General features: G+C 52.0%; 1 protein-coding gene across 10 annotated transcripts; it reads left to right on the top strand.

Moving 5' to 3' along the window:
- Positions 1-470: 470 nt before the first annotated feature.
- On the top strand, positions 471-26,547 carry RBM10 (RNA binding motif protein 10). Of its 10 annotated transcripts, none has more exons than XM_012106811.3 (24): positions 471-773; positions 2,626-2,767; positions 11,451-11,634; positions 13,112-13,342; positions 15,137-15,206; positions 17,015-17,088; positions 18,454-18,540; positions 20,614-20,674; positions 20,817-20,993; positions 21,356-21,513; positions 21,681-21,778; positions 21,865-21,952; positions 22,561-22,747; positions 22,848-22,987; positions 23,090-23,207; positions 23,301-23,392; positions 23,480-23,644; positions 24,558-24,707; positions 25,017-25,082; positions 25,160-25,348; positions 25,428-25,502; positions 25,811-25,917; positions 25,993-26,122; positions 26,209-26,547. In XM_012106811.3, exons 1-24 carry the CDS (start codon positions 704-706, stop codon positions 26,332-26,334), a joined length of 2,985 nt encoding a protein of 994 aa, XP_011962201.3. In that variant the 5' UTR covers positions 471-703; the 3' UTR covers positions 26,335-26,547. The 10 variants fall into 10 exon arrangements, with proteins under 10 accessions (XP_011962201.3, XP_060263280.1, XP_027819196.1 ...); XM_060407297.1 differs by having other exon boundaries at positions 21,356-21,516; positions 22,633-22,747; XM_027963395.2 differs by having other exon boundaries at positions 21,356-21,516.

Here is a 26,547-nt window from a genome sequence, read left to right as displayed (position 1 = left end):
TGTTCTAAGCGCGAGAGTTGTCGCTCCGCCCCCGCCGCACGAAATAGGTCCCGAATCAGGACTTTGCTTTCGAACGGGTGAGAGGTTCTTTTTGCCTCACTCTGTCATGACTTCAGGGAATCAACCACCCTCTTATCCTCTCAGTCAGACTATGGAACTTCTGACCGCTAGGCTCTGGAATTTACTTAACGAAAAGAAAGCAATGACACATGCGTGGATGTTCCCAACCAATCGCGCGGAGAGCTGCCTCGCCCTCCGGCGAAAGGGGCGGAGCTTCCGTTGGTCTTTCATCTTCGAAGGAAGCCAAGCTTCTAAAACGCCAGCCTCGCCGGATTGGCCAATAGCTGCCGCTTTTCTCGACTTGCGGGCGTTCGCAAGGGGTGGCAATATGCTTGCCAATCAGAATAGGCCAGGGATGACCGAGGGCTGACAGCGACCAATAGACGGGGTTGGCCAGAGCGCGCTCCCTTAGTAGGTGGATGGTGGTCGAAGCGCCGGCTCCTTTCTCATCGTCGCCATTTTGTGTTGGTGATCGCGGCCGGCTGGGAGTAGGCGACAGTGGGTTTCCCGGGGAGGGCAGCGCTCCTGGCGCTTTTCCCCTCCCCTCCTCCGCCCTTTTGCCTCCAGCCTCGGACTTGCTAGTTGCGCGGACCGGCTCGGGCAGAGCTGGAAGAGTTGGAGGAGGTGGCGGCGGGCCGAGGTGATGTCCGGGAGCCCTCCCTTGACAGCCCGGGCGCAGAAGGTGAGAGTCGACGCTGGTCGTGGGGGTGGAGGTAAGGGGCCGGGGGTGGAGGGGGTTGCATAGAGGACCCACGAGGGCGGACTGTGGTCGATGGGTCTGGGCTTCGCGCAGAACCGACCGATGCTTTGCACATTGTGAGCCTGGGAGAGGGTGTCTTTTTTTTATTGTTTTTTGTTTTTCTCCTTTTGAGAGCAGAGGCGCGTGCGCGATTGGGGCACTGGATGGGTGCACGCGGCTTGGGGGAAGGGAGGGACGGATGGGAGTGGGCTCCTATGGCTCACTGTGTCTGCGACGCCGAACTTTTTCCGTGGGAGGCCGCTGTCTGCGACTTTTCTTTTTAGCCGAAAAAGTGTGCTCTCTGCTTTCGTGTGTGACTTTGGTACTAACCAACCCATGGGGAAGTGTTCTGTGGCTCTGGTCCTTATTCTTGGGTGGAGGAGAAGGGAGATCGTCGATCTGACTCGGGTCTCTATCCTCGGAACCTCTGTCTGTAACTCTGGTTATCCATGGGGAAGGGGTCCTTACCCATAGAAAGTCTTATTAGGACTGGCCATAATCCACTTACTGGGTGGGGGAGGAAAGTGCAAGGAAGGTGTGTAAGACTTGACTGCTCCTTTTTTTGGGGGGAGGGGAGGTTCGTATTGGTTACTCTAATGCTTATTCTGTGAAAGGGGGGGCCTGTGTGATTATGACCCGTATTTATTGTGGGTCCCTGTCCGTGGTTTTGGCCTGTAGTTCTTCGGGGCTCTAGCCTGTGACTTGGGTCCCTATCTGTTATGGATGCCTTTGCCAGATATACTGAGGGTTTTGTCTCTGGCTCTCATCCACTGGGTTCCCTGGTTGTGATTCTAAGTCTTACCCATCTGGGAGCAGGTAACTCTCATTCCCTGAGACTTTAGGAGGAAGAGAAAATTGGCAGGAATGTATACATGAAGGAAAGGTGTGGTGGCAACCTAGTGTTGGGCAGGTGCTGTTAACGCCTGGCTTTTGCTTGATTGTTGTTTAGAGGGTGGGGCCTGAAGATTCAGGGATACTTTGTGGTGACCCCTGGCCCGGTCACATGGCTCTCGGCCCTCCTTGGTTCTCACCGCAGCACTGAGGATTGCCATGAAGTGACTGCTCTCCCATTCCAGCAGAATAATACAATGCTTCAAAACAGGCTCCAAAAGGGCTGCTTTTAACCTCTGAAATACTTGGGCCCAGAGCCCTGGGTAGGGAGCCGTCTTGGGGAACCTGGCTGTGCATAAGAGACAGGCTCAGGGCCGAGCCAGTTGCCGAGTGAGGGCCAAAACTGTGTTGGCCCAGAGCCTAGGGAGGCGGCAGCTGTCTCATTGCCAAGTTCGCCCCTTTACCCCCGGAACCTTTCATGGTCTCCTGCTGTCTCATAGTGGGCAGCCAGCATCTTCTTGGGAGGATGAAATGGCACCTGGCAGCTCATGGAAGGAGCCTGGTGGGTGCCTGGGACTCCTGTCATGAAAACTTGCCTCCATGCCTAGTGTGCCCAATCTCAGACAAGTCGTCCAGCACCGAGAGCCCACCCCCACCCCCGGGCAAGTAGCTCCAGGCTTGGTCTACCAGTCTCAGATGGCAAAGCCGTGATCCCAGGATGGGTGGCACCACCAGGTCTCTCTGCAAGATGCTCCGTGCCTGCCGAGGGCTGTGCTATTTCCAGGGTGGCCGGCTCTAGCCTTGCGTTTGTAGGGAAGGGAAGCAGCAGGCCAAATAAGGGCTGCCTTCCTGCTCCAATCCTCAGGAGCCCTAGGAGTTGGGATACAGCGTTGCTGGGCTTGGGGACAGCAGAGAGCTTCGGCACCAAGCGTTTCTCAAGGAGACCCTCTCTGTCACAACTGCCCTGACCTCTTTCTTCCTTCTCCTCTTCCCAGAGTCCCTGCAGGAGGCATCACCCAGGCTGGCAGATCATGGTGGCAGCACTGGGGGTGGCTGGGAAGTGAAACGGAGCCAGCGGCTGAGGAGGGGCCCCAGCAGCCCTCGCAGGCCCTGTCAGGACATGGAGTATGAAAGACGGTGAGTTCCCCTCTAACCCCTACCCTCTCCCAAGCAGCTTAGGTTTGTTCCTGTGTGAGAATCGATCCAGGAAAGTGCTTGGAGGGGGCATCTGGGCAAGAAAAAACCAAACAGTGCCGCAGATGATTGGTTTCTTTTCAGCAAACATGTACTTGGCACTCAAGAGCCAGGACATGTACTGGGCTCTGGGAGTGCATTGATAAACGAGACAAATAAGATTGCAGCCTTCTCCTCACTTAGGGTCTCACAAGGGAGGCCACACAGTTTCTGGTTGATAGGCACCACGTGCAGTTGAAGGGTGGGAAGGGATCAAGAGAAAGGGAGGCATGGAGACTGATGCCCAGGTTTCCACTTTGGATGGATGACCCAGGTAGGTATGGAAGGTATGGACAGCCACCACAGGACAGACAGAGGTGGGTGACAGGTGGGCAGTTGTTGGGTTGTAAGTGCCTGTGGATTCTCAGGGGAGAGGTGTGGGCTATAGCTTTGGGTTTGAGGGATGGATGGAGGAGGGGTTGCCTTCAGAGTCAGAAATTTGCTCAGAAAATGTATGGGGCAAACCAGGTCAGATAGTATTACTCAGCCACGGTCTTTTTAAGATCTGGGATTCGGGGACAGGATGGGGTGAAGTTGGTGTGGACACTCATCCAGTTATTTTTAAACTCTGGGACTAACCAGAAACAGATGGGACACTTGGTAAAATACAGAGATCCTAGATCATACCTTTACCATACTGGTGGATCACCTTACTTGATTCTAATGTAGATGATTCATTCCTGATATTTAAAGATTGTATAGAAAAGTAGACCTAACTGTCCCAGAGAGCCTCTATCAAAAGTCAGTAGATTTATGAAAAAGTCATGGAGGAAATAATTTTTTTATTGCCTTACAAAGTGTTTCTGTTACCACCCCCTTTTGAAACATGTAGAATTATAACATTTTGGTTTCTGAAAAGTGATGAGCCCGAATTTGAGATGTGGTTATCATCAGGTGTTATTCAGCCTTGACCTTTCAAAATGTCTTGTGAAAGGCATTCGATTTTGGATGGTATTCAATAGTAGTGCTGTGTGGCAATTTCTAACTTTGAGTAGGTAGCTTACTTGCCTCAGACTTCACTACAAGGTAAAGCCACTGGCTTTCTTTGGGCTTTTAAAGAACCTCAAGTGCAAGGGTTTGAGTTAATCATACTTTTCCAGTTCAAGGTATGTTTCTGTCACAGGTTGGTACAAGACCGCCTCTTGCCATATTTATTTTTTCCTGTTTTATTTGCAATTCCCATAGCTGTAGGCAGCTGCTCTGTTGTCTTTGAAATGTATCCTTCTAAAATATGTGGTTTTGTTTGGAGTGTTTTCAATTTACACAAATGGCAGAATGTTACAGTTTTCATTCTGTTTCCTGAGCTTTATATTATTCAGCACTGCATTTTAAAGATCTGTCTGTATTGCTACCTATATGTCAGTGCTTTGCTTCTAATTGGTCCCAAGGACACCATGGGGTGTGTCTGCTGCCTCTTATTTAATAATTCTCTCAAGGGTGGATATCTGTTCTTACATTTGGTGTGCTAAAACTCATCACTTTTTTTCTTAAAATCTGTCCTTTGAAAAATCTTCTCTATTCCTGTCTCTGGATCCCTAACTTTATTTACCTTTTGCATTCAGGTCTTTAAATCCATCTAGAGTCCACTTTTAAATATGTTATAATGTAGGTTCTGGTTTTATTTTCCTCCATATAGTAGGCAGTATTCCTAGTATCACCCCCAAAATAGGTCATTCTTTCTTTATTGATTTGTGGTACCTCATCTCATCTCAAGTTCCCTCATGTACATGGATCTGTCTTGAGTGGTCTGATTTGTTGCATTGGTCTTTTTGCTATTCTTTTGCAGAACCTTAGCGTTCTGTGGCCTTATAGAATGTCTTAATAGTGCCTACTCTGCTCTTATTTTTCGAAGTTGACTTAGTCATTTTGTAGCTTTATGTAAAAAGTTATCAAGTCTTTCAAAAAGTTCAAGAACTTTGAGATTGCATTAAATTTATATACTTCAGGAAAATTGTCATCTTTGTAAGTAGTCATCTCATCCTCTTAAACAGGTCATAAAGACCTACAAGATTCATTTAAAGGACATAAAAATCTGAATAAACCAAAATACAGGTCTTGGATACTCCTTTTTTTCCCCATTGATGTATGGTTGATGTACATTATTTCATGTGAACAGCATAGTGATATATTTTGAGAGGTTACATTTGATTTATAATTATTACAAAATACTGGCTGTATTCCCCCTGCTGTCCAATATATCTTTGTAGCTTATATATTTTATACATAGTTGTTTGTACCTCTTAATGCTCTCACCTATCTTGTCCCTGTCCCTTTCCTTTTTTCCACTAGTAACCACTAGTTCTCTATATCTGTGAATTTATTTCTGTTTTGTTATGTTCACTGGTTTTAATTTTTAGATTCACATATAAGTGATATCATACAGACTTTATCTTTCTCTGACTTATTTCACTTAGCATTAATACCCTCTCTAAGTCCATGCCTGTTGTTGCAAATGGAAAAATCCCATTCTTTTTTTTTTATGGCTGATTAATTCGTGTGTATGTGTATAACACGTATTCTTTATCCACTCAATTTATTGCTGGACACTTAGGTTGCTTCCATATCTTGGCAATTGTAAATAATGCTGCTGTGAACATTGGGGTGCATGTATCTTTTTGAATTAGTGTTTGATCTTTTTTTTTTTTCAGATATATACCCAGGAGTGGACTGTTTTTAGTTTTTTGAGAAGCCTTCATACTGTTTTGTACAGTGGCTGCACCAGTTTACATTCCCACCAACAGTGTATGAAGGTCCTCTTTTTCTCCACATTCTCAACCAGCATTTGTTGTCTGTGTTTTTTTTTTTTTTTTTGATGATAGTCATTCTGACAGGTGTGAGATGATATCTCACTGTGGTTTTAATTTGCATTTCTCTGATAATTAACGATGTTGAGCATCTTTTCATGTGCCTCTTGGCCATCTGTATGTCATCTTTGGAAAAAATGTCTATTCAGGTCTTCTCTGTTTTTAAATCAAGTTTGTTTTTGTTTGTTTTGATATTGAGTTTATGAGCTGTTTATATATTTTGGATATTGATCCCTCATTGGTCGTACCGGTTGCAAATATTTTCTCCCATTCAGTCAGTTGTCTCTGTTTTGTTGATGGTTTTCTTTGCTGTGCAAAAGGTTTTAAATTTAATCTGGTTGTATATTGTTTGTTAAAGTAATTCAGAGGTGCTTCAGTAGTTTTTATTGGCATCTTTTTTTTTCTCAAGCTGGTATTTGCTGGGGTAAATGAACGCTGCTGATTTTTGTAAATTACCTTATCTCTGCTGTGTTCTCTTGTTATTTCTACTCAATCATTGTTGATTTTTATTGTCTTTCTAAATCAGTCCGGGCCTGATAGGCGACCTCCTTTGCTTTGGCATCAAGTGTGATGTGTACTGTAGGCTCTTAAAATGTAGTCTTTAATAAGTCAAGAAAATTCTCTAATTTTGGTTTGCTAAAACCGATCATAAATGAGTATTGAACTTCATAATTATATGCTTTTTTCTCCTTTTGTCTATCAACTTCATAATTGCATTAAATTGCATCCTTGATATTCTTAAGGTATACCCTCCTTGATCATGGTATATATATATGTATGTTTATAACTTCTTACTTTGAAAAAACTTCAGATTTACCAAAAAAAAAAAATTGCAAGTACAGTGAACTCCCTTAATCCTCTACCCAGAAGCGCTAACTGTAAATATTTTGCCACATTTGCTTTGCCTACCTACAAGCCTACTCTTTCCCTCCTCCTTCCCCCTCCATTTTTTTCTCCTCCCCTCTCCCTTCCCCTCTGCCTCTCCTTTTCTATACGTAACACCTTTTTTTTTCAGAATCTTTTGAGTTAGTGGATGAGCAGTAAATACTATAGAAAATATTACAGTTCTTCTTTCTCTTTCATAATCACAAGATACTTATCAATATCAAGACATTTAACATTGATTCAGTACTTTTGTCTTTTAAGTCTGTTTTCAGATGTCATCAGTTGTCCAAAAACGTCCTTTTAGGACGTTTATAATACATTTTAATAGTTGATGGGGTTCCTCTCCCCATCATTAGTCTTTTTTTTAAACAGAATTTTTCTGACTCTTCTAAGTTGTTTCTTGTCCTTTGCTGTTATAAACAGTGTCACATTGAATACTATTTCTGTATACATACTGCTTCAGCACATTAAATTCCCAGAAGAAAAATTGAGGGCCAGAAAGCATATAGATTTTTAGTTTTGCCAGCTATTGCCAAGTTCCCCTCCATGGGGATCATTCCATTTTCACTCGTACCACCAATATGAGAGTGCCTATTTCCCATACAGCCCTGCCAACAGTTTGTTGTTAAACATTTGGACTTTTGAAGATTTGTTGAGTTAAAAACATTTGATCACAAGATCTTCCTTAGGGAAGAATTTCAAATAATATATGTAGATACTCCCTACTCTAGGAGGTAGAGATTAATTTTTCCTCCTCTTGAGTGTGGGCTGATTTAGTGACTTGCTTCTACAGAATAGAGTATAAGGGAAAAAGAAACTTTACAGCAGACCCCACCATAACCAGATGATCGAGTTCAGCGTCACCAGTAGTAAGTCATGTTGATAGCATGCACCTGAGATGTAGTGTGATCAAATGGGTAGCTCAGCTCTGTTGCTGCTGCTGCTGCTAAGTCGCTTCTGTCGTGTCCGACTCTGTGCAACCCCAGAGACGGCAGCCCACCAGGCTCGCCTGTCCCTGGGATTCTCCAGGCAAGAACATTGGAGTGGGTTGCCATTTCCTTCTCCAGTGCATGAAAGTGAAAAGTGAAAGTGAAGTCGCTCAGTCATGTCCGACCCTTTGCAACCCCATGGACTGCAGCCTACCAGCCTCCTCCGTCCATGGGATTTTCCAGGCAAGAGTACTGTAGTGGGGTGCCATCGCATTCTCCGTCAGCTCTGTTAACCTCATCTAATAACACGAACATATCAGATATACCCAAGTTGAGGTACATTCCACAAATTACCTGACGAGCATGCTTCAAAACTGTCAAGGTCATTAAAAAAAAAAAAACGAGGCAAGACTGAGAAACTTTCACAGGCCAGAGGAAACTAGGGGCATGATAACTGAATGCAGTATGGTATCTTGGATTCAATCCTGGAACAGAAAGAGGATAGTAGTGGAAAAATAGTGAAATGCTAATGAAATCTATAGATCAGTTAACTTTTTAGTTCTGACATATGTACCATGGTTCTCTTAACATGAGGAGAAACTGTGTGAAGTGTATATGAGAATTCTATTATCTTTGAACTTTTCTGTAAATCTAAAATTATCATTTTTTTAAATAAACTTTATCATGATTAGAAACTTTGGGACTTCTCTGGTAGTCCAGTGGTTAAGACTCCACACTTCCAGTGCAGGGAATATGAGCTTGATCCCTGGTCAGGAAACTTAAGATCCCACATGCCTCAAGGCAACTAACTCGCACACCTCAACTAGAGACCCCACATGCCACAACTAGGGATAAGCCTGCGTACTGCAACAACTGAGAGCAAGCACAGCCAAAAAATTAAATAAAAATTTTTTAAAGATTAGAAACTTTTGTACATCATAGAACACTATTCAAAAGGATGAAAAGACATTCTAAAGAGTGGGAGGATGTGTTTGCAAATCATATATCTTATAAGGGATTAACACCCAGAATATATCAAGAACTACAACAGTAACAGAAAAACCTAATTCAAAAATGGGCAAAAGATTCAAATAGACATTTCTTCAAAGAAGAGGTATAAATGACCAATAAGCACATGAAAAAAAGGCAAAGTAACAAGTGTTGATGACAATGTGGATAAATTGGCAACTGCATCACTGGTAGGAATGTAAAATTGTACAGATGCTATGGAACACTGGCAATTCGTCAAAAAATTAGAGTTACCATGTCCTACTCTTTGCAGCCTCATGGACTGTAGCCCACCAGGCTCCTCTGTCCATGGAGTAGGCAAGAATACAGGAATGGGTTGCCATTTCCTACTTCAGGGGGTCTTTCCACCCCTGGGATCGAACTGGTATCACTTGTGTCTCCTGCGTTGGGCAGGCGGATTCTGTATCACTGAGCCACCTGGGAAACCCATAACATTCAGCAGTTCCACTCCTGGGTATGTACCCTAAAGAACTGAAAATAGACTCAAACAGATACTTGTATACCATTGTTCATAGCAGCATTATACATAGTATCCAGAATAACCAGTAGGTGAAAATAACCCAGTTGTCTGTCAACAGATGTGGTAGCCATAAAAAGAAATGAAATTCTGATACATTCTGCAACATGAACCTTGACAGCATTCTGCTGAGATAACGTGCCAGACACAAAGGCATAAATATTATATGATTCCACTTATATGAGGTGCATAGAAAAGGCGAACTTACAGGGGAGAACAGAGGTTGCTAGGTAGGGTGGGGAATGATTATTTAATTAAAGTATGGAGTTTCTGTTTGGGGTGATGAAAAGCTTTTGGAACAGGTAGTAGTGATGATTACACAACATTGTGAGTGTACATTGTGCCACTCACTGAATTGTACCCTTTAAAATGGTAACATTTTTGTTAATTATGTATATGATTTATCACAAAAAAAGATTTGGGAAAATACACAAAAATAAATTTTAAGTGTTACAAAAATGAACTGTCTGGTATAGTTTTAATTTTCATCTTTTGTTGAGTGAGATAGAGCATCTTTTCAAATATAAACCGTCTGTACAGTTGGCCCTTGAACAACACAGGTTTGAACTGCACGGGTCTGTTGATATACAGATTCTTTTTTATATATATATATAAATTTATTTATTTTAATTGGAGGCTAACTACTTTACAATATTGTATTGGTTTTGCCATACATCAACATGCATCCGCCACAGGTATACACGTGTTCCCCATCCTGAACCCCCTCCCTCCTCCCTCCCCGTACCATCCCTCTGGGTCGTCTCAGTGCACCAGCCCCAAGCTTCCAGTATCATGCACTGAACCTGGAATAAATACTACAGTGTGCTACAATCCATGGTTGAATCTGAGCATGTAGAGGAACCACAAATGCAGAGGGTCGGCTATGAATTATACTTGGATTTTCAACAGAGCAGAGGGTCAGTGCTTGTTCAAGGGTCAACTGTATTATTTTCTGTAAATCCAGTTCTCTTTCTTTTTTTCCCCATACCTTTTCCTTGTTTATTGTCTGTCTTGACTTGGCTTGTGATGGTTTTTGTTTTTCTGATTTTGTTTTTTTTTTTCCCAAACAGATACGTTTTATTTTTATATGATCAGATCTGATAGCCTTTTCTTGTATGGCTTCTTGATTTGGGTCACAGTTTTCTCCATTTTGAGATTATTAAAAAAAAAACTATCTCGTGTTTTCTTCTTTTCTTCTATGGTTTCATTTCTTCCGTTTAAATCTTTGACCAATTTCAGATGAATTCTGGCTCATATGTGTGACGTATAGTCATAAGATCTTGCATATGTCTAGGTATTTAATCTTTGATGCAATTACACTTGGAATCTTCTGATTTCTGAACAGTGGCTCTCTGAATACCAGCAAGGTATTTATTCCTGAATATTAATTTCTGAACACAGCATCTTGACTGATTTATTTGTAATGATTTTTCCATTGATTCGCTGAGGCAGAGGCAGATACATCCTCATATCATCTACAAGTAATAGTAATTTTACCATCTCCTTTCCAGCTTTTAATCTCTTTTTTCCTTTGTTTAATTGTTTACTAGCTAGTTTCTTAGAATAATAATCATGGTGTTGATAATGGGCATTCTAGTGTCATTTCTAACCAGGATTACGATCCTGCTAGTAGTAGTCTAGCTAGTAGTCTATGTTGGTGTCCAGTTTTTCTTGTTTTAAGTAGATACGTATTGGTTGCATTTAGAATACTGGGAGTTCCCTGCTGGTCCAGTGGTTAGGACTTAGTGCTCTTTAGAGTCATTATTTTATCAAAAGAGAATTATTGGGCACCTGCTGGGTATTAGGCACTAAGCTAAGCTTTGGGGAATACAGCAGTGAACCAAATAGGCGTGGTCCCTTCCCCAGACTCAATCACCAAATAAATGCACATTAAATCAGTGTTGAGCTAATTATTTTAGTTATTTCAGTAGGAGAAATTTAACAAAACAGCTGCCAGCGCTAGCAAGGTGACCATGAAACAGAGGGGCAGAGTGGTGCAGTGCCCAGGGAGCTGAAGGGAAAGAGGTCGGCAGGGACCTCAGCCCACAGGACCCTGCAGGCCTTGTAGGATCTTGGTGAGCATTTTGGTGTCTTGAGAATAAGAGGAAGCCATCGGAGGAGCATTGTGGTTGGGCTTGGTTGGCTTTGCCTTATGAAACACTCACTTGCTTTGAGGGTGGAGAGAATGAACTGGAGGAGGCCTGGGTGGAAGCTGAGGAGACCAGGCAGGGGGCTACACCTGAAGGCCCAGTGAGGGAATGGAGAGGTGGGGAAGGGAAGGAGAGAAGTGGGCTGGCTTTGAGGGAGAGGTGGTGGCAGCCTGGGAATTAGGGGTTGGCCTTAGGGATCCCTGTGGGGGTGGAGCTGAGGACCTCTTTCGGAAAGGACTGTCCTTTCATCCCTTCCTGTCCTTCTTTCCCCAGAGGGGGACGTGGAGACAGGACTGGCCGTTACGGAGCCACCGATCGTTCACAGGATGACAGCGGGGAAAACCGTAGCCGGGATCATGACTACAGAGACATGGACTACCGCTCATATCCCCGCGAGTACGGCAGCCAGGAGGGCAAGCATGACTATGATGACTCGTCCGAGGAGCAGAGTGCAGAGGTGAGGGCTGGGGGGCCGGCTCCTGCAGGGCCTTGATCTGGCTGCAGCCCCGCGTGCAGTAGCTCTCCATTCCCATGCCTTCAGACTGTGCTCAAGGGCTTTGCCTCACCTGAAGGGTCTGTCCCCACTCCCCTCTCTGAGGGCTCCTCTCCCAGGTTGGGTCTCCCTGACCTCCACATGCTTGGCTCTGTACTTCTGAGGTCCCCTGGCCACCACCTCTCTCCCTTCTTCCCTGTTCTTCAGGGTTCACTGCAAGCCCTCTACTGCCTGCTCCCAGCCAGTTTGGGGACCCAGCATCTAGGGTCAGGAGGGTACCTGGATGTCACGTGGGTATCAACAAGCGGAGTGGCTCTGGGAGGCTAAGTGTGGGCATTCCCAGTGGTGGCAGAGCCCCTAGACAGAAAGGAAAGCCCCCTCAGGACTCTCCTCTGAGCTCCAGCTAGCCACTTCCATATTGGATAGTTAGCCCTGGCCTGAGGGGAAGGCATAATGCCCACCATCAGGGAGCCCCCATCTGAGATGAAGCAGCCTTGCCTTATGCGAACCCCAGGTTGAGGGGGTACTCAGGGCCCTGGTCCACACAGGTACAGAGGAGTGGGAAGGGTACCCTTGCAACCCCAGCCCTGGGAATTAGAATATGGGCAGCCAGCCACCCTCTGGGGGTCCAGCACAAAGACCCCTATGGTGGGCAGTCAGGCTTCCTTGGTGGCAACTGTGAGCTGTGCCTGGATGTGTCCAGAGCACCGGGTGGGCCCTGGGTGGACCAGCAAGAGTGGAGAGTTGAGTTTTCGGCCCCCGTGAGGGTAGGATGGGCATGGACCCAGGCCTGCCTTGCTTAGTGCTGAGCAAAGGGTTTGGGCAATGCCCAGGAATCCCATGACCACACCCTGTTAGGAAGGAGCATGGTGGTGACGGAGGACTGGCCAGGCAGTGGATCAGGGACCGAGGGGCAGTGCTGTAGTCCTCGCAATCTTTGCCAGCCCTTGCTGGCTGACTCTGGCCGAGGTCTTAAGCGATTCCTAAACCCACAACTTGGTGACAGGGCCCAGGCTGGGAGTCTTAAGTGACATGTGGCCTTCTGTGGCACAGGGAACAATTGTGCTTGTACTAGCTGAGCTGGCGAGGGGGGAGGGGGCAGAAAGAGTGTAGGGTTTAGTGTGCCAACCTCCAACAGTCTCGTCTCAGGGACGTCTGCTCACCTGTCTGTGGGAGTTCCTCCCCGACACCAACACTGCCCCCTGCTTCTCCCCAACTCCCCATCAAAGCAGCCCCCGCAAAGCATCTGAGGGAGAATTTCAGCTCCCAGGAGGATTGCAGTTTAGGGCCTGCCCACCTTGCCTGCCCCGAGCCTTTAGCCGGAGCCCGCCCACCCCTGGCTTTCAGAGCCTGCCTGCCTCGGAGAGCCAGCGGCCAGCCCCTAGGCCCACCCTCAGACTGACTGCCCGCCTGGTGTCTCTCGTCTCATTCTGTTGGCCAGGATTCCTACGAGGCCTCCCCGGGCTCCGAGACTCAGCGTAGGCGGCGGCGGCGGCACAGGCACAGCCCTACCGGCCCGCCAGGCTTCCCCCGAGACGGCGACTATCGGGACCAGGACTATCGGACCGAGCAAGGGGAGGAGGAGGAGGAGGAGGAGGAGGAGGAGGAGGAGGAGAAGGCCAGTAACATCGTCATGCTGAGGATGCTGCCACAGGCAGCCACTGAGGATGACGTACGTGCTCCCCATGTCCCCGGGCAGGCGGCAGAGCAGGAGGCCAGGCTGGGTCCCCTCCAGGGCCCTCAGCCCCTCCCTTACCCCCCACTTCCTCGGCACCTTTCAGCCCTTCTCCCCCCAGCCCTGTCCCCCAGCACTGCTCTGCCCCCGGGGCAGGCCCCGTCATCTCCTAGTCTGGAAGGGAGGAGTGTGGCACAGGCTGGTTTGGCCAGGGAGCTGCAGCGGTGGCTGTGGGAGGGAATAGAGCATTCCTTCCACGCATTCTGCTGGTGATCATCCCTTCTGCATATGCCGATCAAAGGCCAAATGCTCACCAGGCCCGCTGCCAGATATTGCTGTGATGTGGAGACCCTGCAGGCTGGGGAGGCTCTCCATGGGATTTTCTGAGGTTTTATTCTCATTCCCTACCACCTGCTCTCTTTTGCCAGCAGCCCCGGATCTCCTCACTGGCACAACCACAGAGCCTTGAGTCCTCCTTCCTTCACTGCTGTTGCAGCCCTCCCACCCCGTCTGCCTGTGTGACATTCCCTCCCTGTCCGTACCAACTTCCCTTCATGAGCAGGAAAACCCCATGTGGGCCACTAGAATAGCCTCCTCACTACCCTACCCAGTTCTCCTCCTCCTCCTCACGGCCTGTGAAGGCTCCACTCAGCTCTCCCCTGAAACCTGCTGGCTGCCTGTGCTGTCGCAGAGAAAACCCCACCTGTGTGTCTGAGAGCTCTCAGGTCTGGCCCACCTGCCCTGTTCAGGGTCAGGCAGTAGCTGCATGTTTCCATTTGTGGAGGATCTGTCACATGGTGGGCCACATGCACAGCCGCCTTACAGGGAAGGTCCTCTGTGTTTTTCATCCTACGGATGAGGAGGCCAGGCCCCTGGCAGCTGGCCCCAGTTCCCATAGCCAGCAAGTGACAGAGCAGAGTTGGGGTCTGAACCTGGGCAGCTGAGCCCCAGAGCCCATGTTCCAGCCGTTTCCTGAGCCCTCCCTGAGTATTGTGATCCTGATCTCCTGTGTCTCTCTCTTCTCCATTCTCATGTGTGCCTGTTGAACCTCCAATCTGTTGCTGACCCTGGTGAGGGCACTGAGGCCCAGAGGCATTATAGCCACTGGTCCAGAGTGCCCAGCACAGGCATCCAGTTGTTGGCGAGAGGTGCCACTGGCCTCAGGACCCTGCCTCACCTGATCCAAATCCCAAGTTGCATCTGCAACTTCGCCTGGCGTAGGTCATCCAGGAAGCTTTCCATACCCCACAGCTGTGCCTTTTGGTCTCAACCTCAAGTTCCCACTCTGTTCGTGATCTAGTGCCCATGGCTGGGCTTTGCTCAGACCCCAGTCCTTCCCAGTTTGGGGCTTGTGTCATGGGTCTCTCTCGATGCAAGCTGGAGGGCAGTCCATTCATGAAGGGCCAGGTTTGCGCCCCAGCTTTCCTTGCTTTGTGGCTGCAACAAGCCCGTTGTCAGACCACCCATGCCCACCATTCTTGAGCTGCTGGCTCACTTGCTCTTGACATTCTCTGCCTCTGAAGGTCCTTACACTGCCATGCTTCACCTTGCAGCCCACCCCTTCCTTCCTTTGGTTCCCTCTGCAAATCTGGGGCTGAAAGCTGAGACTGGGTACTGGTAGGGGGCCGGAGCTGTGATCACTGGGGGAGAATCCCTGAGAGAGGGAGTGGATACAGTGTGTGCACAACCCCTGTGACCCCCTTGGGGTCCCAGAGACCTCCATCCAGCCCCTGGTACCCACAGACAGACCCCTTGTGCTGAGCCTGCCTCAATCCATATCACCCCATACAGATCCGTGGCCAGCTGCAATCCCATGGCATCCAAGCGCGGGAGGTCCGGCTGATGCGGAACAAATCCTCAGGTGAGCTTTCGTTCCAGTACCCTCCCCTTCTGCTGGCCAGCCTCAGCCTCCGAGTCTCCCTCCTGCCTCTGCCTTCTCCCCCACCCTCCCCACCCTGCCTTCCTGCCACAGCTGGGAATGGGCCACTTGGGGGTATCCTCTCTTCTCTCACCCCTCCTCCCACCCTCCTCACAGCTCTGGCCAGGAGCCTCTGATGCGGGCCTGTCGGGGAGGGGGTGCAGCTGTGAGCTGCGCTGAGTGCTCCCCGGGGGCAGGGCCAGGGCCAGGCTCCAGGATTGTCCTCTGTGGGACTCTGAGAATCTGAGACGGTACCCCGTCCCCCTCGTAGACTCCCTTCCTTCCCTCTTCTTCTCCTTTCCCTGCTCCTTGCTCTCCCTGACACTGTTCTGGTAACAGCCTCTGACCAGAAAGTAGGTCCCACCCATGTGTCCCAGGAGGGGAGGCAGGGGATGGCTCTTGTCCAAGAGTGCATCCCAAGGAACAGCCCAGGTCGCTGGCCTCGCTCGTTCCCTCCCTCCCTCTTGCAGGCTGCTTGGAGCTGGCCTGAGGTTAGTGGGCGGGGTGGGGTGTCTCTGCAGGATCTCCGGCCCAGGCTACCCAAGTCAGGCCCAGTGAGGCCTCGCTCTGCCTGGGCTTCTCTCTCCATCTTCAGTCTCCTCCCCACTCCTCCATCTGTGTGTGTGTGTGTGTGTATATGTGTGTGTGTGTGTGTGTGTGTGTGTGTGTGTATCTCTCTGTCCCTACCTCTCACTCTCTCTGTAATTATACCATTTCATCCTCCTGTGCATCCTAACAGTTATTCTTTTGGAGATCAAGCATGCCCCGCCGTGTCTAAGCTCTCCCAGTGTGTGCACCTCCAAAGGAGGAGCTGCTTTCTGGCGGCCTCAAGCCCTGGATCCTTCTCCCAGCCAGGCCTGGAGTCTCTCTTGGTAGCATGTTGGTCTTGCTCTGCTGCACCCTAGCCAGGCTGGCAGGATTCTGGTCTCCCCGGGGTGGTGTCCCAGGCCCCCTCTGTGGCCCCGGGTGCTCCTACCACGGCCCTACAGATTCTTGAAGGTCTCCTTGGACTACCTGGCCCCCATTCTCCTGCCATCTTGGAGGACCTGGACTGGGGTGGCTATAGTCTTCCCAGCTTGGCCCTGAGGTGGCTCCCTGGGGAGTCCCACCTTCCCTGCATGGTGGTGAGGCTGAGGGGAACATTGTGTCCCTGACTTCCCCTGGTTCCTGATGGTCCTGGAGCCTCTCCAGCCTCACCAAGCAGCCTAGCCCCGCTTCTCTTTTGCTCCTTCCATTACACACCTGTTGTGGGACCCCCTCCTGGACTACCCTGGCCTCGTGCTGGGCATCACCATTCCAGTTGGTGATTCTGGCCCAGGTGAAACCATCAGCCTGCCCCTCTGCCCTCCTTCCTTTTCTGGAGACAGACCTCTCCTTGTACTTTTTCCCTCCCAGCTCCTTCTCTCCGTCTCTGTCTCCCCAGGCTGTCTGGGCAGGTGTGCCTGAGCCCCCATCTCTGTCTTTCTTCCCAGCTACCGTGTGTGTATCCCCCGCCCCCAACTCCTCTCCGGCTGTGTTTTCCTGCCTCCCTTCTTCCCTCCTTCCTGCCCCTACCGACCATCTCCCTGGCCTCCCACATCCTGGTCTTTCTCTCTTTGCTTTTCTCTCTCCCTTTCTTCCTTTTTCCTCTCTCCACTTCCCTCTCTGCCCCCCACCCCCAGTCCTCTCCCCTCGGGTCCCGCCCCCGGGAACGCCGTGTGTCCAAAGCTGTTGACTAACCCACTGCGTCTGTATCTGAATGCTGTCTCCAGGTCAGAGCCGGGGCTTCGCCTTCGTCGAGTTTAGTCACTTGCAGGACGCTACACGATGGATGGAAGCCAATCAGGTTGCTTTGCCGCACTTGAACCCCCCCCCAAACAAATACTACTTTGTAATCGAGCGCTCCCCATCGCCTGATTCTTACGGACACAGTTCCCTGCCCTGTGGTCCTGTGTCTCATCCCCCCCAACCCCTCTCTCTACCCCTTCCTGACCCTCACTATCTCCTCTTCCTGTCTCTCGCTACCCACTGGGCTTCCCATTAAGAGCCCACACTTGCCACTGGCCCTTCCCTCTGGTCAGGCGCTAGCTCTGCCTCTCCTCCTCTCCCAGCTGAGTTTTAAGAGGAAGGGCTGCCTTGGGGGTGGTAGGGGGGTTCTTCCACCCAGGTGCCCACTCCCCGGGGGACCACCCTGCCCTGGGGTGAGGCAGAGCCAGGACTTTGTTTCACTCAGGCACCACTGCAAGTCCAGCCGCTGGGGAAACTTAGTTGTTGGCATTACTAATTAGCAAGTCCTGTTTTGCCAGCTCTCTCCCTGTGAGCTTGGCCCTGTGATTTCCATAGGACAGGCCAGCAGGATTCTATTGACCTAAAGTACCAGTCAGGGGTCATAGTTTCATTCACCAGGACTCACTTTGGTGCCCCACCCCTCCCACTGCACCTGGCCTGCCCAGGAGTCTCCACTGGGGACAGGCCTGCCCTCCCAGCAAGGAGTCTTGCTGTCCGGAAGGGAGGGGAGCTCACTCCCCCAGCCTGGCATGGGCTCCTAACCCAACAGCTTTGGGACCTTCAGAGACCCAAAGCTTCTGCTCACCCACCCAGAGCCCAGCTGACTGCTATGGGGCACTGTGCCTCGGGCCGGGGGAAGGGGAATGGGGCAATATGGCGGCCCTGGGGCCATCTCTGCTGGTCCACAGGCTAGTGGGCCCAAGGACCCAGCTGGCCACGGGAAGACAGCTTCACTGCAGGACCGTCCATCTTTTAAATATGGCTCTTTCTTTCTCCCCTTCTCCAGCACTAGCGCGCGTGCGCTCTCTCTCTCTTTCTCTCCCCTCCTCTCCCTCCCCTCCCTGTCCCCTTCATCCCAAGTGTAGCCTGTGTAGTGCTGGCCCTGGGTGTGGCCTGGCAGTGTTAGGGCTGAGTGGGGGTTTGCCGCACTGTCCGGCAAGCTTCGGGCAGCCGAGCACTGTATGCCTGGTGGAGTGTGTTCACGTGTGCGTGCCCGGAAAGGCAGCAAACAGCTGCGCCCGAGGGCTGTGGCTCTTTCCCTCCCTCCTTCCCTTCCTTCTTCCCTTGTCAGTTCTCCGACCTCCCTCCGTTCCCTGTCCCTCATCCATCCAGCTGAAGGGCTCGCTCACTCTCTTCTCCTGTGCTGAAACGGTGCGTGGGGCACTGCTGCCCAGGCCTCACTGTGCTCTGCTTTTCCCCGCAGCACTCCCTCAACATCCTGGGCCAGAAGGTATCCATGCACTACAGCGACCCCAAGCCCAAGATCAATGAGGACTGGCTGTGTAATAAGGTACAGGGGCAGTGGGCAGCAAGTGCCATGGATTGAGACAGCCGCGGCAGGGGTGGCAACATGTCTGTCTCCCTGGGGCCTCTGAGTGGTGCGGGCATGGAGGAACTGGCCCAGCTCCGGCAGCACCGCTCATTGCCTCCCCCACGACTCCCCTCCTCGTCCACCCAGCCAGCTGCCAATTCATACTGAGCTTTCACTCAGTGCCAGGCTCTGCCCTCATGCAGCACGATATTGCCTGAGGCCCCAATAGATGTCACATAGACGTTTATGTGAGTGACTAGTGACGGTGAAGCATAACATGGTGTATGAAAAGTGGGCATCAGGGCCAGACTGGCTGAAATTAGACTCCCTCAAAATCCCCCTTGAGGTCAGAGTATTAACCTCTCTTTGCCTCACTCTCCCCATCTCGAAAACACAAATACTAAATACCCAGAGGTGGTCAGAAGGATTGAAATGCAGTGATGAGAGGGTAGCACTTGGAACAGCACCTGTCAGCTGCTGTCCTAAATAATGTGTAGGGTGTTCTGAGAGCTTGTGTCAGATGACCCAACCCCTGACAGAGCCAGGTCCACAGAGACTGACTGTACAAGCTGTAGGTCTTTGCGCTCATGTTCCCTGGGAGGAGGCTGAGGCTCAGAGAGATGGAACCTCGAGCTGCGTCTTATTCCTAATCATAGGCTATGGGTGCCACCGTGGGTTCGGGTCCCCCCTTAGGCCAACCTCACCTTCTGCAGCCGGCTGACAGCCCTGAGACCTAAGTCCTGAGAGCTTGCAGGGGCCCCCAAGCCTCTCCCCAAGAAGAACTCTGCCCAGTAAAGTGGGGGAGGGGGGCCTCTTTGTTTGAAAATGAAAAGAGTAATACCAGAAGGCAGATGTCCAGCCTCTCTGGAGAGAGTGACAGGAGGACTCACTCCATCTCTCCTGTATTTTCAGATGCTCCTTAAAACTAGGGCAGTCTGTTCTTTCCTCTCCTTTATCTACCACATCCTATTGCTCTCTGGTCTTGTCACGTCCATCACACAAACACCTTCCATTGCCATTCTCACTGTGCAGGCTGGTCCTCACCCCTCCTCCAGACAGTCACCATGGGCCCCTCTCTGGTTTTCTGGCCTCTTGCCTGTCTCCCACTCCCTCACCTTTGGCATTCCTCACACCCACTTCTGACCATGTCCCTCCAACTCTGCCAAAAACCTGCACATATCTGAACGTGAGTGTGACGCTCCTCTGGGATTTAATGTCACCTTCTCTAGCCTTGGCTTTTGCCTTTCTCTCCACCCTCCTACACCAGCTACACAAAATGTCTTGTGTCCTCTGCTAGCAAGTGCTTCCCAGCAAAACCAAACCTCTGGGCCTCCCAGGTGAAACAGCCATGCGGACTATACCCAGCTGAGTAAGCTGGGCCTCAAGGCCCACTCCTCTCCTGGAGTCCCTGGTGGTGACCATTTCCAGACTGACCTGCTGCACCTCTGTGCTACATCCGCTCCCTACTGTTAGGCCGCATGCTGCGGAGAGCCTGGCATGGGAACAGTGCTCAGGACTTGACCGCGGATCAGAGACCGAAATGTGGTGAAAACTGGGGGTCTCCAGAGGCTGCAATGCCCAAGGCAGATTTATTTCTCAAGAGTGGCAAGATCCAACCTCGAGATGAAGGGGTGAGGCCTGGCAGGAGAGGGGCTACTGACTTTTTAAGGATAGAAAAGTGATGAAGGTTTCTGAGAAGGAAAGTACGTTCTGGGAAGAGGAACCTACTAAAAGGACTTTGGAGGCGGAAACGTCTCTGAGCTGGTCCCTTGGAGGAGACAGCAGTTGGTAACAGAGGTAGGGGGTGGGTTACGGACTCCTGAGTTGAGGGGTGGGCGCTGAGGAGAAATTTGAAACCATGTAAAGAGTCGTGTGTCTGAGAATGACAGCCATTCCCCAAAGCCCTTTGCTCCCCCCTCCCCTGACCCTGGGACCTTCCTGGGGCATGGTGGGATCCCTGGAAGATTTCTGGATCCACATTTGGAGGGTGCAATGGAAAGCCCCCACCCCCCACCCCCTGCTGCCTCTGACAGCCTGGCCTGTGCCTCACAGTGTGGCGTCCAGAACTTCAAACGCCGTGAGAAGTGCTTCAAATGTGGGGTGCCCAAGTCAGGTACGGCCTTCCTACCTCCCTCTTCCTTGGGACATTGTGGGGAGAGGGGCGAAGGGTGAAGGTCACAGCTCTGGAAGGAGGGTGACCTGCCTGGGAGCGCCTTCCAGTTTGTCACCAGTCTCTCTCCTGATGCCCCTAGCAGAGGCGGAGCAGAAGCTGCCCCTGGGCGCGAGGTTGGATCAGCAGACGCTGCCGCTGGGGGGTCGGGAGCTAAGCCAGGGCCTGCTGCCCCTGCCACAGCCCTACCAGGCCCAGGGAGTGCTGGCCTCCCAGGCCCTGTCACAGGGCTCGGAGCCAAGCTCGGAGAATGCCAATGACAGTGAGTCCATTGCTCCTTCCTCTCTGCCTTAGGGTGTCTAGGCTGGGTTCCCTGAGGCCAGAGAGACGGTGGTGACCAGGACTTAGTCTTCCCAGGGGTCCACCGGGTTTGGAGTCAGACACATAATGTAGGGAGAGCAGAAGAAGAGCATTACCAAACTCTACTTGAAGGGTGTGTTGAGACGATTCTCTCCAGGCAAGTGGCTGAGCTGGGACTTGGGCCGACAAGCAGAGAGGAAGAGGTGGGAGGAAGCAACAGGTACAAAAACATGGAGGCCAGGGAGAGGAAGCAGTGGGGAGCCAGCAGAGGGCAGGGCTGGAGGGGGTTATTGGTGCTCCCTAATGTTGAGTCCCTTCCCACAGCCATCATTTTGCGCAACCTGAACCCGCATAGCACCATGGACTCCATCCTGGGGGCCCTGGCACCCTACGCAGTGCTGTCCTCCTCCAATGTACGCGTCATCAAGGACAAGCAGACCCAACTGAACCGTGGCTTCGCCTTTATCCAGCTCTCCACCATCGTGGTGAGGGCGGCACAGGGGGGGGCCGGGCAGCCAGAGTCCCGGCCCCCAGGGCAGGGAGGAGGGACACTGACCCTAGCTCCCCAACCGCGGCCCCAAACCTGGAAATGGGGCAATGGAGCCGGGGGCCTCCCCGGGCCTGACCCTTCTGCCCTGCCCACCCCCAGGAGGCAGCCCAGCTGCTACAGATCCTGCAGGCCTTACACCCACCACTTACCATCGACGGCAAGACCATCAACGTCGAGTTTGCCAAGGGTTCTAAGAGGTCAGGGCCCCACCTGTGTCCCTTCTCAGCCTGCCCCCCAGCCTGGGGCCTCCTGTCTCACTTCCAGTCTCTGACATCCTCCCCAGGGATATGGCCTCCAACGAAGGCAGTCGCATCAATGCTGCCTCTGTGGCCAGCACTGCCATTGCCGCGGCCCAGTGGGCCATCTCACAGGTACTCAGAGACTCCCCTCCACCCCAGCTCCCCCATACCTGGGCCACCTCCACCCTCCCGCTCCCTCTCTGCAAACAGGAGGGCTGCCTTGCTGTAGCGGCTTCCCGTGGACCAGAAACCCTCTCCCGATGGTTGCCGGTGTGGGCTGCAGGGGCCTCATGGCAGCTCCATTCCCCAGCCCCTCCTCCCAGGCTTCCCTTTCCAGGGCCACGCAGCCGCTTTTCTCTTCTGTTTGGTGCTCATGTGTCATTGTGAATTGTTTCAACTTTTTTTGATAAAAGGGAACTTAGAAGTGGCTGTAAGAAAATTGGGAGAGGAAAATATAGGCGGGGAGGATGGCATCTTCCCTGGTCTGACCCCCCAACCCATATAACACACAGCGCATCTAGCAATGTCAGCTCTGGGAGTGTTTTGGCACGTGTCTTTGTTCCAGTCTTGTTTTTGTCACCACCCCGCTCCGCTGTGGCCCGGTGTTCTTGTCTGAAGGCTGCATGGTTTCTGTCAGCAGACAGACACTAGCTTCCCTTGTGGGCACATGCCTCTTAGCCGGTTCCCCTCCCCTCTACCCCACCTCCTCTGCTAATGAGCCCCTCCCACCTGCCCCTCAGGCCTCCCAGGGTGGGGAGGGTGCCTGGGCCACCCCCGAGGAGCCAACGGTCGACTACAGCTACTACCAACAGGATGAGGGCTATGGCGGCAGCCAGGGCACAGAGTCCTCTCTCTATGCCCATGGCTACCTCAAGGGCGCAAAGGGCCCTGGCATCACCGGAACCAAAGGGGACCCGGCTGGAGCAGGTAAGCCTCAGCGTCTCCCCCAAACCCACGGTGGGGACTGGCAGGCCTAGGGTCCTGGGTCCTGCCATTCACATTTTCTCTTCTCTGTTGCCCTTCCCAGGTCCCGAGACCTCCCTGGAGCCTGGGGTGGACTCTGTGTCCCTACAGGCTTTCTCCCGTGCCCAGCCTGGTGCCACTCCTGGTGTCTACCAGCAGTCAGCAGCTGAAGCAAGCGGGAGCCAGGGCGCTGCCAACAGCCAGGTGAGGGAAATCAAGGGGGAAGGGTCCTTGGGGGGCTCCTGGGTGACATGGGGTCACTGGCAGACACTGAGCCTTGTTCCCTGTTCTTGCCCCCATGACCAGTCATACACCATCATATCACCTGCTGTGCTCAAGTCAGAGCTCCAGAGTCCCACCCATCCCAGCTCTACCCTGCCACCAGCCACGAGTCCCTCTGCCCAGGAGTCCTACAGCCAGTACCGTGAGTAGCCACAGCCTGCACCGAGGGGCAGGGGGCTCCTTCACAAAGCAGTGAGGTGTGTGACATCCCTCCCACACACTTGTCACTCCCCAGCTGTTCCTGACGTCTCCACCTACCAGTACGATGAGACATCTGGTTACTACTACGACCCCCAGACGGGCCTCTACTATGATCCCAACTCTCAGGTGATGGGGCGGCCTGGGAGGGGAGGGGGTGGCGTCTGCTCCACGGCATCTCAGTCCTCCCTCACGTCCCTTCTCCCATCACCCCAGTACTACTACAATGCCCAGAGCCAGCAGTACCTGTACTGGGATGGGGAGAGGCGGACCTACGTCCCTGCCCTGGAGCAGTCAGCTGACGGGCATAAGGAGACAGGAGCGCCCTCCAAGGAGGGCAAAGAGAAGAAGGAAAAGCACAAGACTAAGACGGCCCAACAGGTGAACACTGGGAGCCCAGCAGTCACTGTCCATTAGGTGTCTTCTGGGTAGTATCTGTGCTTGAGAGAGACCCGGCTCCTGGTCCGGCTCTGCTCTGCGCTGTGTGATCTTGAGCCAGGGCCATCTCCTCGGTACCCAGTCAGGCTGCCCACCTTCCTGAGGTGGCCACTGCCATCCAAGTGCAGCCTATCAACTATCCTGTCCCCTGGTGGGAACCTTTGTGCTGTTGGTGACAGTGTGGGCTGGTCTGGGCACACCTGTAGCCAGGCTAACCCTGCCTAGGGAAACAGATGCACAAGTCTGCTCCTGTGGGCCCAGAACCCCACCTGATGGTGTGTATTCATCTGTCTGTGTATACACATGCCAGAGAACTTCTTCCAGGCCCATCAGGGGGTGGGCAGGAAAACAGCCATTGCAGTGTTCTGTGGTAGTGGGCAGTTGGAGGGAACCTCCATGTCTTCTCTGAGGAGGAAGAGTGTGACAGTCTGGGTGCAACACTTAGAAGCAAGAACTTCGTGTTCCCTTGATAGCCTGGTAAATTCTAAAACTGATGGTGTGCCTGGGTAGGGATTGGGCATCAATACAAAATGTGGCATAGAATCACACCTGTTAATTAAAATTGTATGCCGAGCAAGCCATTCTGTGCATTTCAGAATGATGAAAACTCACAGCGACCCTAATAGCATGGACACCTGTGAGGAGAATAGGGACACAGCAAGGGAGGGGCTTGCTGAGGAGCACTAATGACAGGATGACAGAGAAATGGGGACTTTAACCTCTGCCTCTCTGTCCTTCCACTTGAGGCTGCAGGGCAGGAAGGGGTGGGCTGCTACAAGGGCAGTGGTTGGAGTTGGTGACCCCAGCAGTTGGTAGATTCCTAGGAGCCTCACCCCACCACCACCCTCATCCCTAGATTGCAAAGGACATGGAACGCTGGGCCCGCAGCCTCAACAAACAAAAAGAAAACTTCAAAAACAGCTTCCAGCCCATCAGCAACTTGCGAGATGATGAAAGGCGAGAGTCAGCCACCGCCGATGCAGGCTACGCCATCCTCGAGAAGAAGGTGTGTTGTGGCCATCCATTTGTGCTCTGTCCCCAGGCTTGTCATCCCTTTGGTCCTTCTGTGGAGTCCCTGAATTTCCCTGTCCCTCCACCCCTGGTGCTTCAGATGGTAAAGAATCTGCCTCCAATGCAGGAGACATGGGTTCCATCGCTGAGTCGGGAAGATCTCCTAAAGGAGGGCATGGCAATCCACTCCAGTATTCTTCCCTGGAGAATCCCATGGACAGAGGAGCCTGGCGGGCTATAGTCCATGGCGTTGCAAAGAATCGGACATGACAGAGCAACTAACACTTCCATTTTTCCACCCCAGGGAGCACTAGCTGAGAGACAGCACACCAGCATGGACCTCCCCAAACTGGCCAGCGATGACCGCCCAGTGAGTGCCTGGGGCAGAAAGAAGGGTGGGGGGCTGTGAACTAGCCAAGCCTGACCTCTTGCCTTCCCCTTTTCCAGAGCCCACCTAGGGGGCTGGTGGCAGCCTACAGTGGGGAGAGTGACAGTGAGGAGGAGCAGGAACGCGGGGGCCCAGAGCGGGAGGAGAAGCTCACCGACTGGCAGAAGCTGGCCTGTCTGCTTTGCCGGCGCCAGTTCCCCAGCAAGGAGGCGCTCATCCGGCACCAGCAGCTCTCCGGGCTCCACAAGGTGACTGAGGGAGGCCTGGCAGGGAACCCCAGCCTGGCCTGGCCCAACCGCTTCACTCTCCTCCTGTCCTCCTTTACAGCAAAACCTTGAGATTCACCGGCGAGCCCACCTGTCAGAAAACGAGCTGGAGGCACTTGAGAAGAATGACATGGAGGTGAGGTGTGACCCACTCCCCGGCTCCATCCGTCGGTCCCTTGCCAAGCACCCCATCTGTCATGCAGGCAACTGGTGCGGGCAAGTTCCTCAGCTAGACACAGCCTGGCTGCCATCAGCCACCTCACATCTGTCGCCATGCACGAGCTTCTTCCCAACTACCCCGTGTTGGCGGGCGGCTGGTAGCTGCAGGACCTCAGACCTGTTGGCCAGATCTGATTCCCTGTGGGCCCCCTGACCCCAGCTGTGCCCATGTTTCCTGCAAAGAGCTGTCAGCCCCTTCATTCTCACACATATACACTGTTTCAGCAAATGAAGTACCGGGACCGCGCAGCTGAACGCAGAGAGAAGTACGGCATCCCTGAGCCACCGGAGCCCAAGAGGAGAAAGTACAGCAGCATGTCTGCGGCCTCCGTGTGAGTGTCCAGGGCCAGGTGGGGGGCGTGGGGCCAGCAGGTCTGCCACTCACACTGTGCCCCTGTCCCCTGCAGGGACTTTGAGCAGCCCACGCGGGATGGGCTGGGCAGTGACAATATTGGCAGTCGCATGCTCCAAGCCATGGGCTGGAAAGAGGGCAGTGGCCTGGGCCGCAAGAAGCAGGGCATTGTGACTCCCATTGAGGTGAGCCTGCTGGGATCCCTTGCCCATCCTCCAGTGCTCTCCACTGTAGCCTTGACTGACTAACAGAGTCTGCCTCCTTCACACAGGCCCAGACACGGGTGCGGGGCTCTGGCTTGGGTGCCCGAGGCAGCTCCTATGGGGTCACGTCAACTGAGTCCTACAAGGAGACGCTGCACAAGACAATGGTGACCCGCTTCAACGAGGCCCAGTGAACAGCTGCAAGACCTACTTATACTTGCATCAGGTGTCCAGCGTGGGGCGGGGGAAAATGAAATATTGGGTGGTTAAAGCGAAGCCTTGCACCTGTCTACCAGCCCTACTCCCCAGCCAGAGAAGCTGTGACCAAGTCAAACTTTGAGTTGCAGACTTTTATTGGAAAACTGGGCTGGAATCACCCTTGTTTTTGTAATAAAAGCTGAAAAGTC

Source organism: Ovis aries, chromosome X (assembly GCF_016772045.2).
Source record: "Ovis aries strain OAR_USU_Benz2616 breed Rambouillet chromosome X, ARS-UI_Ramb_v3.0, whole genome shotgun sequence".
NCBI lineage: Eukaryota > Metazoa > Chordata > Mammalia > Artiodactyla > Bovidae > Ovis > Ovis aries.
This window is presented reverse-complemented; position numbering and strand designations above follow the sequence as displayed.